Source organism: Myotis yumanensis, unplaced genomic scaffold, assembly GCF_028538775.1.
Source record: "Myotis yumanensis isolate MYYU_CA2020_CCGP unplaced genomic scaffold, mMyoYum1.0.hap1 SCAF_4, whole genome shotgun sequence".
NCBI classification, from domain to species: domain Eukaryota; kingdom Metazoa; phylum Chordata; class Mammalia; order Chiroptera; family Vespertilionidae; genus Myotis; species Myotis yumanensis.
Window position 1 is genome coordinate 34,648,036 of NW_027223755.1, and position 12,770 is coordinate 34,660,805.

Genomic DNA, 12,770 nt, shown 5'->3' on the forward strand with positions numbered 1-12,770 from the left:
ACTAACATTTTGTGGATGAGAAAATAGGCTTAGAGATAATTATGTCTTAATTAGGATAGTAAGTGTTGCTGTTTCTAACAACCATAGAGTTAGTATGAATCCAGTAATGACTGTCTTAACTATATAACCTTGTTGCATCAAGTTTTAAATGTTGTTTATAGGCTTTGGTTTAAAAGTAAATATAATCCACATACAAGTGAATTTGTCTTTCCCTGACTGGCTTAGTTGACTTAGCATAATACTCTTCAGGTCTATCCATGGTGTCGCAAAAGATAAGAAATAATTTTTTTTTAAAAAGTAAATTTAATCCAATTTTGAAATAGTCATTTCAGATTGCCAGTTTGACTCCATTTTGGATGTTGGTGATGGAGCAGTTCATTAAAATTACAAACATTGTCTATGCAGTTTTATAATTATTCCTATACTTTCATATCTTTGGTTTCTTAGAGTATTTAATATCAAGAAACAGAATAACTGAACAATGTCTTCATAACCCTATGCTCAGGCTCTTTCTCTCTCTCATTTTTAATCATAAAAAAAGACTTTACTGGTGAGCCCTCATTATGTATGTGGATGACATTGTGATCCCTTTGAACTAATGAACTTTGGCCTTAGGGCACATGCATTCTGAATGGGTCTTTAAAATGCATGTGCCACACCATGAGAGTAAGTGAGGAATTACAGAAAGGAGGACTGGGGCTAGGAAAAGGCTTGGATTGATAGACACAAGTGAATATGCTAGTTAGGAGATAGTTAAAAGGTCGAATAATTAATTATTTAGAAATCACCTTCAAAGGTAGCAGTGTTCAAAAATTAGCATATTAGTTTGTATATGGAAAAGATTCTTTGAAAAGATGTCATTTGCTATAACCTAAGGGTCTTTTCGTATAACTGACATGTTCGATTTTGTCAGAATACTATAGATTTCACTTTAGCCTTTTCACCTTGAGTAACATTTAATACAATTTTATTCTGATTTTTTCAACAGTAAAAACCCTTTGTGGCATGTGTTCCTTATTTATCTATTGTTATATTTTTTTAACTAAATATCAGAGATTTGCAATTCATTTTTTTTCTTAAAACAAGTTTTTTAAATTCTTTATTGTTTAAAGTATTACATAAGTCTCCTTTTCCCCCATTGACCTCTCCCTGGCCGCCCCCAGCCCCCCTCCTGTCTAAGTCCATTGGTATGCTCATATGCATACATACAAGTCCTTTGGTTCATCTCTTATCCCCTTACCCCACACATTCCCTCGTAGGTTGGACAGTCTGTTCAATGCTTCTATGACTCTGGTTCTATTTTTGTTCATCAGTTTATGTTGTTCATTATATTCCACAAATGAGTGAAATCATGTGATATTTATCTTTCTCTGACTGGCTTATTTCATAATTCTCTCCAGTTCCATCTATGCTGTTGCAAATGGTAAGAATTCCTTCTTTTTTACAGCAGCATAGTATTCCATTGTGTAGATGTTCCACAATTTTCTAATCTACTCATCTGTTGATGGGCACTTAGGCTGTTTCCAAATCTTAGCTATTGTAAATTGTGCTGCTATGAACATAGGGGTGCATATATCCTTTCTGATGGGTGTTTCTGTTTTCCTGGGACATAGTCCTAGAAGTTGACATTTTTTTCCCCAAAAATATTTACAGGGTGCCTCTTATGAAGAGCAGTGGACCTAATAGAGCTGTGGACAAAACAGACTAGTGTATTATTTCATGTAATCTGCATGCTAGTGGGAGAAGGAGGATAATAAACAAATAGAAAAGATCTAGCATATCATGTGGTGATAGATGCTCTGAAGAAAAACAGAGAAGGGAATAAAGTGGTGGGTGTGCTGTTTCATGTGGGGTGATTAGAGGAGTTCCCCTGAAAGAGTCACAATGGAATAGAGACCTGGAGGTTGCAGGGAGCACAGTAGCTAATATCTGGAGTGTGTACCAGGCAATGATCAGTGGATGGGTCCTGGGTGGGAAGATGCCTGGACCACCTGAGGTCTGGCAACAGACCGAGGTGGATTGAGTGGAGCAGTAGGGGTGGGGATCAGAGAGGTAGGGGTAGAGGAGGTAGGACTTTCAGGGCATCGTCAAGACTTTGGAGCCCAACCAGTGTGGCTCAGTTGTTTGAGTGTTGCCCCATGTGCCAAGAGATCACTGGTTCAATTCTTAGTCAAGGGACATGCCAGGGGTCCCAGCTTAATCCCCAGGAGGGAGCATGTGGGAGGCAGGTAATTGATGTTTAAGACTTTGCATTTTGTTCTGGGTAAAGGAGAAGCCATGGAGGACTCCTGCAGAGGATTTGGAACCTCTGCCTGGTGCTCTCCAAGGGCCTTGGCTGCTGTGCTGAGACTAGGGTGGAAGCTATTGCAAGAGAGATACCCTGATGGCAGGACAGAGTGGTAGCAAGAAGTGATTGGATTCTGGATATATTTTGGAGGTTGAGTTAGAGGATTTGCTGATTGGATCTGGAGTAAGAAGGGAAGTTTCCAAGAACTGTAAGGTTTGTGATGGGTGTAGCTAGAAAAAAGGAGCTCCCATTAATTGAAATTAGAGAAGCTTGCCAGAGGGGAGGAAAGGAAGGGGGGTGGTTGGGGGACTGGGTGAAAAAGGTGAAGGGATTGAGAAGTACAAATTGGTAGTTACAGAATAGTCACAGGGATGTAAAGTACAGTCTAGGAAATAAAGTCAATAATTTTGTAATAACTATGTATGGTGCCAGTTGGGTACTGGAAGTATCAGGGGGATCACTTTGTAAAGTATATGATTATCTAACCACTATGCTGTACCCCTGAGACTAATTCAAAATAATATTGAATGCAAACTGAAATTCTGAAAAAAGTTAAATTAAAAGTATGTTTATGTTCATATCAACATTGTTAATATTTAGAAACGATAAATTAGAGAACTCATGTACTTGGGCATGAACGTGTCTGGAGATGAGGTTGGAGAAGTTGTCAGTTAAGAAGGCTGCAGGTTCAATAGTCATTGAAAATTACTACATGCCTTTTAAGAAGAAAATTACTATGTGCCTTTTACTAGGGAATAGCCATAGAATAAGAAACCCCTGGTCCGTGTTTGGAGATGGTGGTGATGGTGATGGCAGAGACACTCAACAAAAATAAGGTCCGATCTCGTGAAGCATGTTCCTTTGCTTTTCATTTATCTTCACTGATGGCAGAAGCCACAGTGTAATCACAGTGAATTCTTCAGGTTTTTTTCTCTAGCCTGATACTTTGTAAAACAGAAGACAGTGGGTGGAGATGATACATGTAGAAAACTGTGGACATTGAATTTTGGTGATTATTATTTCTATAGGACTGACAATTTTAGAAACCTTCTCCCAAACCTGCGTTAGACTTAGAGTAGCTGTGCACCTCCCGTTCTCTAAGATGCTTATATGTTTCCTGTGATAAATGGCTAGCAAGAGCAGTTGTGTAACACTCACATGTAAGTGATATGTTAGGTCCCTAGCTGTCTGACTTCTAAATTTATTAACCCTACCAGACCGCTGTACCGATTTTTCGGTAATTTCCACACAAAGGTGGAATATTGGCGCTAGATGAAAGGTAGATGAAAGGTAGACCTATTTTCTACAATGTCTTCAAGTTCCATCTTATTCTAACCACTTGTTTGCATGTAACTAACATTTTTCTATATCATGTTGGCTTTTTCTCTTTAATGCTCAGGAGCCCAGGTATAGGGGACAGTTAGGTTCAGGGCCTCAGGTCTGTTAGGATTAATATGCCTCTTCCAGTGGTTTTGTGGCTCTTGGAACTACAGGAAACTGACGTAGGAAGTTAGGAGCAAATCTAGCACACCACGAAGCAATATTTGCGATTGGCAAGTGAGGTAAGGACCCATTTCTGGAGAATGCATGCCAATCCAGGATACTTTGTGGCTCTCAAAGCCTGCTAGGGAAGCACACGACCAAGGAGTCCGTCTGGCTCCTTGGAGTCCATTGTCTGCTTAGTGCGGGGAATTAGAAGTGTTTGAAGCAAAAATGACCATCTCAGGCTTGGATGTCCTTGAACATCAGGGAAAGTTCAAAGACAACCTTTGTCTTTATAGTTGAGCTCCTTGTAGCATGAAGACTTTGGAAAAGTTGAAGAAGATTAAACGAAAATCATTTAAAGAGCAGTGTGTAAAGTGATAGGTTTGATGTAACCTAAAAGCTCTAGGGTGTGATGGAACGTTTTTAGAGGGATCCTGAGTGTTTGAATCAGGACAAAGAATGAAAAATAAATTGCAGGGCTGCAGTAGACCATTGTGAGAAGCTTTGACTAACTGTAGAAAGAAAAGCAGAGCCAGTGACAACGCGGCAAATTGGAAAAATGATCTATTTAGAGAGAGCCCTGTTGGGAGAAGGATTGGATGTGAAGAAGGAAGTGGATCCTGGAACATTGCACTATATTTATAGTTTTTTCTACTTATATTGTGTTTGGAACATTGGCAGCCCGCACAGGTCACTGCCTCAGTTTTTCCAGATTTAAAACTCTACTCTACTCTTGGGGTTGTGATTCTGATGAAAAACGCTGGCTTATTAATAGTTTTTGGCAACATATATGTGAGCAAACATTTTCTTTTTTATTTTTCTACGTTTTCTCCTTGATCTCTTTCTCTTCTTTCTACATGTGTTTCATATTTTTTATGGCCTTTTTGGAAATATGTAAGGAAGGCTCATAATTCCTAGTTAGGAATTATTTTTTTTTTTCTCTGCTGGTTTTTCCACCACTGTTAATTTGTGATATAACAATCTTCCCTAGAGTCATTCATTGTAATTCTGCAAGCTGAAAATTTTAACGTCAGGTGAAAAATATGTGACAGAGTTGATGAACCTTAAACAATAAATATTTGTATTTTATGCTGCTGCAACTAGTAATTAAGAGAAAATAACTAAGTAGAATGGACCTTAACGTGTTTGATTGCTCTGAGGGGTTCTTGATGCATTTACAGGGTGAGTAGCTATTATGGAACATTTTGCTGAATGTCTATAGCACATTGCCACCTTGTGGCTGCAAGTTTTCTTTCTACATGTAAGAGCACATTTTTAATATTAAGTGTATCTGATATAATCTTATATTTTTCCTAGTATTTATACTTTACTTTGATAAAATATTTGAGGCATAGAATATAGGGAGGGAGCATTTAAGAGCACATCCTTGTTCTTAGAAGAGGCATGATTAAGTATCTAGAAGTGAAGATCTACAATGTCTGCATCTAACTGTGTGCTTTGGACAGGGACAGAAAAAGAATGAGAGAGCTAAACCAATATGGGAAAACTTAGCAATTCACCTTTGGTAAAGGGAATATGGGTGTTCATTGTATTATTCTTATGACTTTTCTATTGTTGCAAAAGTTCTTCTGAAATTTAAAAAAAAAATTGATAGTTTAAAAAAATTGGGGTAAGGATATAAATGGAGCCAAGAAGGAGACAAAAAGAACCTCTGCATTGTGTAATGACCTGCTGTGTCTGGACCACTGACTGGGCTCTACTCTTTCTAGTAGCTGATATCACTGTCCAGGGTTCCCTTGTTACAATTCATTGTCCAGGGGGCTTAGGGGCAAAAATGTGTAAGACTAGATAGAAGTTCCTCCTTGTAGGACACTTCATGCAGTGAACAGCAGCCTCAAACTAATACCTTCCAAAAGTGCAACCTGGAATCCCTTTGCCCTGATATGGCTTGTTCCTGAAGTGGCTACACTGCTAGCTTCTGGATACCTCTCAACAAAATACCAAGTGGCGATGAAATACAATAAAATACTGACTTGCAATGAATTTGAGATTGTACTTACTGACAAGTGCTTGAAATCCAGCGGTTCCAGTGGAGCTTGAGGGAGAGTTAACATCTGGTAATAGCTGATCCAATACGGTCTCTTCCATCTCAACTAGCTTGGGAGGAGTCACACATAGGCAGGGTCAAATTTCTTTGTGTGCCATGGATTTGAATGTGCTGCGGTGCATAGACGGGCAAATGGATGACTTTATTCCTGAATTTATTCCTCCAATAAATACATCCGTGATACTATCAATCGAAAACAGTGCAGACAGTTATAACCAGATGACTATCTCTATCATGAAAACAAAACATATCACAATCAAACACCCCTAAAAATGCCTGGTCTTGAGTGCTGTTACCCAGTCCTTTTCTATTTTTAAATTGCTACAAAGTTGGCCCTTTTTTTGTGGCCATTTAAATTTCCACAAATATCTTTTGCACTTCCTTTAAATTTCTTAATAACTATCTGGGTATATAGTATGTGCACACGAATATTTCTGTCCTCAGTAACTGAGACACATATATATGCACATAGGCTTACTGGAAGGTGATCATTTAAGGAGATAAGGCCCTATTCACCTGTGAAAGGTTTTCTTATAAAAGTAGGACAGATCTTGAAGTAAGTGTTGTGACACATGGGACGCTTGCAGAAAGCTATCTCTTGAAGGGATGTTGGTTTCTCTGATTCTTGTGACAGGTTTTCTTTTAAAAGCAATAAAGTGATACAGGGATGTATTGATTTCCATTATGGGCTGTGGTGCTAGAAATTTCCCTCCCCTATGTCTATGAGCATCAAAAGCTTGTGAATTTTTGTGGGAACAACTAAATTAGTAATCTGTTGATTCTCTGTAGAGCAATATTCTTTATTTTGGTGGGGGCGGGGGGATCAAGGCCCACAGAAAGATGCAGATTTTACATAGTGACTCAGGACACACACATACATATACATGGGTAACTTAAGAAAAAAATGTCATGAAACAAAACTTCCCCTTCACTGGATTTTGATAATTTCTGTTCTATTGTGTTAAAAATACTGATCACAATCTCCTAAACTTGCTTTCATGATCCACTAAGGCAGCAATTTAAAACATGCAATACCTGACTATTTAGTCAGGGGCACTGACCTCTTTCCCCTTAGATTGTCAAATAAAAAGAAATCACAGCAGCCAACACAATAGCCGTCTGGTGTGAATGAATCAAAATTATACCTTTTTTAAAAATCAGATCGGCAAAAAATAATTTGTGTGTGTGTGTGTGCCACAGAAATTTAGTAATTAGTATATGTGTCATGATTTGAAGAAGGTTGAGAATTGCTGCACGAATGCTTTGTGACCCACCGCTTGAAAAGCCCTGCTATTAAGGTTTTGAGCCAGCCAGACTCTGTCAGATGGAAGACACACAGTGAAATCCTGAATGCTCCCAACTGGCCACATTAAAAACAGGGCCAGGAAGGAAGGACTTAGAGAAGGAAAAGGAAGGAGGAAGGTGTGCCTGGTTGGTCTCTCATTCTGGTGGTGTTGGGAGCGTCCCCAGCGAGTGATGCCCTGTCCTTCTCTCTGCAGCTTGACCACATACTGTCCCCACCACCCATGCCATGTCGGAAGTGCAGCAACCCGGACCTGGCTTCGGGCCCTGGAAAGTCCCTGAAGTTCAAAAGCCAGCTGAGCGAGGATGGACGACAGCTGCGGCGGGGGAGCCTGGGAGGTGCGCTGACAGGTGAGTCACCAGTGATATTTGTAGGATGCATTTTGTTTATACCCTGGAGGGTCCTGAACGGTGCCCATGGAGTTCCAGGTGCAAACATCAGGCTGCTTAAGAATGGTCTTGCCTCTCTGCAGACCATGTGGTAAAATCTAGTCCAAACCAGAGAGCAGTTAAATTGAGGATCTTATTAGTAAGCTTTACTGAAATATAATTTACATGCAGTAATATCAACTCATTTTCACTGGATGTGTGGGTGGGTTCTGGTGAATTTATATGCCAGACCACCACCAAAACCCAGACAAGAAATATTCTCTGTGCCCCTTCCTAGTCATTCCCTCCCACTCCCCTCCAATCCTTGACCCCAGGCAACCATAGCTGTGCGTTCTTTCACTATAAATTAGATTTACAGTAGCTTAAGAATTTCATATGGATGGAGTCACACAGGCCATGCTCTTTTGTCCCTGGCTTCATGGGCTCAGTATAATGTTTTTAAGATTCATCCACGTTGTGAATGTCAGTGGTGTATGTTGAACTGTATAAGGAACTGCCAAACTGCTTCCAAAACTGTGACATTTTACATCCCCAACAACAACAGGCAAGTGATCTAATTGCTCAGCATCCTTGCCAACCTGTGGTGTGGCCAGTCTTTTTGAATTTTAGCCATTTTAATGGGTAGATAGTCATATCACATTGTGGTCTTAATTTATATTTTCTTGACAACTAAATGTGGTCAAACATCTTTCCATATGCTTATTGGACTTCATATATCTTCTTTTGTGAAGTGTCTTTTCAAATCTTTCACCTGTTTTTCAATCATGTTGTTAAAATTAAATTAATTAAAAATTTCAAATCTAGAAAACCGACAAGACACTTTTATTGACTTGAAAGATAGCCAAATTAATATAACTTGCTCCCAACTGGCCACATTAAAAACAGGGCCAGGAAGGAAGGACTTAGAGAAGGAAAAGGAAGGAGGAAGGTGTGCCTGGTTGGTCTCTCATTCTGGTGGTGTTGGGAGCATCCCCAGCGAGTGATGCCCTGTCCTTCTCTCTGCAGCTTGACCACATACTGTCCCCACCACCCATGCCATGTCGGGTTTTTAATAACGAACTCATCATGTAAATTTCATGTTATTAAACTTAACTTTAAATCACTAAAGGTTAGATACTAAAGATTACTGGTCTAATCCTTATTTTATGGGTGGGAAATTAAATCTTAAAAGTTAAAAGACTCATTCATCCCTATGCTTATTAATTTCACTTAAGAAATTTACTTACTTTGCTTAAACTTTTTTTGTTACCAATAGGAGGGGCAGAAATGGTTCTTTCCAATTTTTGCTAAAGCAGTTTATTTAAAGCTTTAAGATAATGCAAGGGCATAGCTCTTGATGCAGACATATGGCCTGAAACATGAAATCGTCTTTAGCTTTAAGGGGGGGAAAAGCTGGACTTGATTATCATTTCATAATTTAAGCAGCTCTAGCAATTCCATACTTATGTAATTTAGCTTGCTATATAATTACTTTAGGTAATTAAGTCTTTGGTCAGAGAATTTAAAAAAAATATTCAATAGTATTTGGAAGAACTTAAATGCATTGGATATCAGCCTGTTTATCAACATAGTTGTTTGAAAGTTTTTTTTTAAATATATTTCTTTATTGACTTCAGAGAGGAAGGGAAAAGGAGAGAGATAGAAACATCAATGATGAGAGAGAATCATTGATTGGCTGCCTCCTGCACACCCCACACTGGGGATGGAGCCCGCAACCCAGGCATGTGCCCTTGGCCAGAATCGAACCTGGGACCCTTCAGTCCACAGGCGGATGCTCTATCCACTGAGCCAAGTCGGCTAGGGCTGTTTGAAAGTTTTATTGGAATATAAAGAAAACATTCTTAATTGGTCATCAGTACATTAATGAAATAATGTATGCAAAGCATTTAGCCCAGGGATGGGTGGATACTAGCATTCTGTGTAAAACTAATTGAATTTGGGGTATTTGCAGTTGCTAGAGAACTTGGGCTTGTGCACATCAGTGTGGAATCCTCATCCACTGAATTTCTCCTTGGAGTCCGTGCTAGTGTCAGGTGTGAGCAGGGGAAAGGAAGCGTCATCTCTGATCTTTAAGAAACATAGTTTCCACTTGTTTTAGGCAACTATTAATAATCACATAAGATCTTACCTTGGGACACACCCTACTTAAATCAAGTCAAACTGATTTTGCCATAAAAAAATGTGTCCCTGATATATTCTGTTACTTAAGGACCAGCCACCTTCCTATTGCGTAACTCTGTTTTAATTGAAGGATTTTCTCTTTGGCAGTTTTCTACTGGTTCTTTAGAACAAAGACTTTGTGGAGGACTAGTTCACAGTTTGAAAATTTTTCCACCTAATTATCCTAAGTTATGATAAATTTCCTTAAACTCTTAACTCTCTGAGAGGAAGATCTGTGATCTTTTCATCTACTATCCCTAATAACATTGACAGCTAACATCAAGAACTTAACTATGTAGAAGGCACTGTTCTTAGGAGGTTACATGTATTGATTTACTTAATCCTTATTACATCTCTGTGCATTTATGAGGGAGGAACTCCTATCCCCCTTTTATAGATGACAACACTGAGGCCCAAACCAGTTGAGTAAATTGCACAAGATCAAGGTTTGAATCCAGACGTTGTTTCTCCTGGGTCCATGGTTGTAACCATCACTCTCTTCTTCGCACAGTAAACACTCACGAGGTTTTCAGTAAATTCCAGCAGGATTAATTGGAGTGAATCCTAGATGGGAAAATGTTTGCTCAGTTGGAATCTGGGGCTGACTCAATCTGTAGGTCTCCTACTCCCTTATTTGCAAAAGTAAATTAAAACTAGGCAATTAATGCACATTAAAAACCTTAAAATTTATACATTTGTAACCCAGCAAATCTAATTCTCAGATTTCATTCCCGGGAAAATAGTCATGAATATATGCAGAAAATGAACTCTAGTTATATTTAGAGCAGCACCATTTATAATAATAAAAAATGCATATCATCTACATAACTAGTAAAAGAATATTGGTTAACCATAATATGGTATACACAAAAAATGGAAAGTAATCGTAAACATTTAAAACCGTGTTGTAAAATAATATGTTTTAACATTGAAAGAGCCTCACTACATTTTTTATGTGAAATTCCATTATTGAATGGTCATGTAGTAGCTCTTGCTTCATAGGACTGCCTGTAATTGTAGTGAAATAATTTTATGTTCCTGCTAAAGAGTTTTCTCAAACTGGATGATGGTTGACTGGGTTCCCGTTATAAATGGGCACGTGGGGGATGCTACGGCCTTTTCCAGCCCGCAATTCAGTCCGTGACACACTTTTTCTTCCTGATTTTTTTGTGTGGCACTTGGTAGTGCACCAGTTGGTGACATTAATGCTGTATAACCACAGAATTTCAGTGGTAGACAACAATAAGTGTTTTTGGCTCATGTGGCTGCAGGTCAGCTGGGTTTGGGGTGATTTAGCCTGAGTTCTGCTGGGATTGGTTCTAGATTGCAGTTTGGGTTCAGCTCTGCTCTGTGTCTGATTTCCTTGGACATCACGTTCTCCTGCTAAAAGACAGGAGCATGCGGGTGCACGTCCTCCTGCACAGGCATGTTTAAAGCTGTCATCATAGCTGCTAATTTTCTATTGGCCAAAGCAAGTCATATGGTCAAGCCCAGAGTCAAGGGGTAGAAGCATGCTCCACCCACCTTGACACCTTGGCAAGGATACAGATGTAGAATGCAACTAACTAGAGGGGAGGGAAAAATTGGGACTGATAAGTCCGTCTATCATAGTTAGCCTCTCACTCTCTTATTTAAACGTCTTTTACAGTATAAATATTTACATTTTCCTATTTTTATTGATAAATATAATATGTGTTCAATGTGGAAAATTTCAAAAAAGACAGAGCACTATAAAGAAAAAAAGCCCATCATCTCAGCATGCATATAAACCAGTTGAACTCTGACATTTTCTTACTTAACTTAAGTTTGAATCAATCTCTTAAGGGTATTAGATGAAAAGAAAAAGCAACCCGTACCTTTTTTGCAGGACCGGCATTTAAACAACAGACCCAGAGTTGACGGTGCCCATCACTGCTTACATATATGTTTTGTTGTTGTCAGCTGATGGTGCTTTCTGCCTGGCTGGCCTGCAGCATGCTAAATAGGCCCCAGGAAGCATCCTGTAAACATTGACTGAGCTGTGGAGCCCCCTGATGAGGAAGGCAGCATTATTCTAGTCATTATTCAGGCCCTTCCAGTCTGGGCATGGGCATGTGGTAATGCACCTGACAGTTCACAGCGAGGGAGCTGCAGCATGAAGGGCAGAACCTCAGGATCCAGAGTCCTGGCTTGTTGATATGCAAATATGCCCTGAATCCTAGTCTTGCGTTCCATGCTGTGGTATATGGATGTGGCAGCCCTAACAGTCAGAAAAGAAGGGCTTCTCTTCCTCGGGAAGAGTTGTATTTTTCAAAACATGTTTGAGCTGTTTGGGATGTAAAACAAAGAGGGATCTATGTATGTGTGTGTAACTTGCATATAATAAGGAATCAACTCTGCTGACAGTATAAAGTAGAATTATGGTGCTCTGTCTTGGGAGGAAAATTGAGAAATTTTTCTCTTTTGGACTATGGAAATCAGTTTGGAATAAGATTTGAAAATACAAAAAAAAAGGCATTTCAGAGTGAATTTTGTTTCAAGAGGGAAAGGAAAAACAACCCAACCTCAGAAAACATCCTTTTCTTTAAAATTAACCTGGGGGACATAGGGTTTGCATGCTGTGTAGAGTTGAACAGGTTTCTCATGCTAAAAGTCTCCCTAGCTTAGTGGGCAAGTCTGAAAGAATTCAGATTAAAGCAAATTTACATAAAATGTGACTGTTTTATGGGTGGACTTGGTATTTAGTAAATATTGCCGTAAATACCTCCCATGCTGACTTGATTACTTTACTTTTGTAATAATACTGATGGAAAGATGGTGTGTTATTACATTACATGCCTTAACAAGCAAAGCCTCCCAAATCAATGTCTTAACACAATAGTGATTTCTTTCTTTCCTATGTAAATGTTTTGGGTTGCTGGCGGCTCTCTTTCTCCTAGTGAGTGAGGGACCCACACTCCTTCCATCTTCTGATTTTGCTCTTTATGGCCTTAAGATACTCTACTTCCAACTGGTGGAAGTGGAAAGAGAGAGGAGAAACCTTTTTAACTTCTTAAAAGTCCCAGCCTGGAAGAGTCATACTTTATATCCATTCACATT

At 39.1% G+C, this 12,770-nt stretch overlaps 1 protein-coding gene across 3 annotated transcripts in view; it reads left to right on the forward strand.

Annotated features, from left to right (window-relative positions):
* The window catches only part of MAST4 (microtubule associated serine/threonine kinase family member 4), a 514,811-nt gene that overhangs the window by 133,894 nt on the left and 368,147 nt on the right, over positions 1-12,770 (forward strand). For all 3 annotated transcript variants that reach the window (XM_070412101.1, XM_070412097.1, XM_070412098.1), the window contains exon 2: positions 7,340-7,493. In XM_070412101.1, coding sequence (XP_070268202.1) covers positions 7,340-7,493 — 154 coding nt within the window. The remainder of the gene's footprint in view (positions 1-7,339; positions 7,494-12,770) is intronic.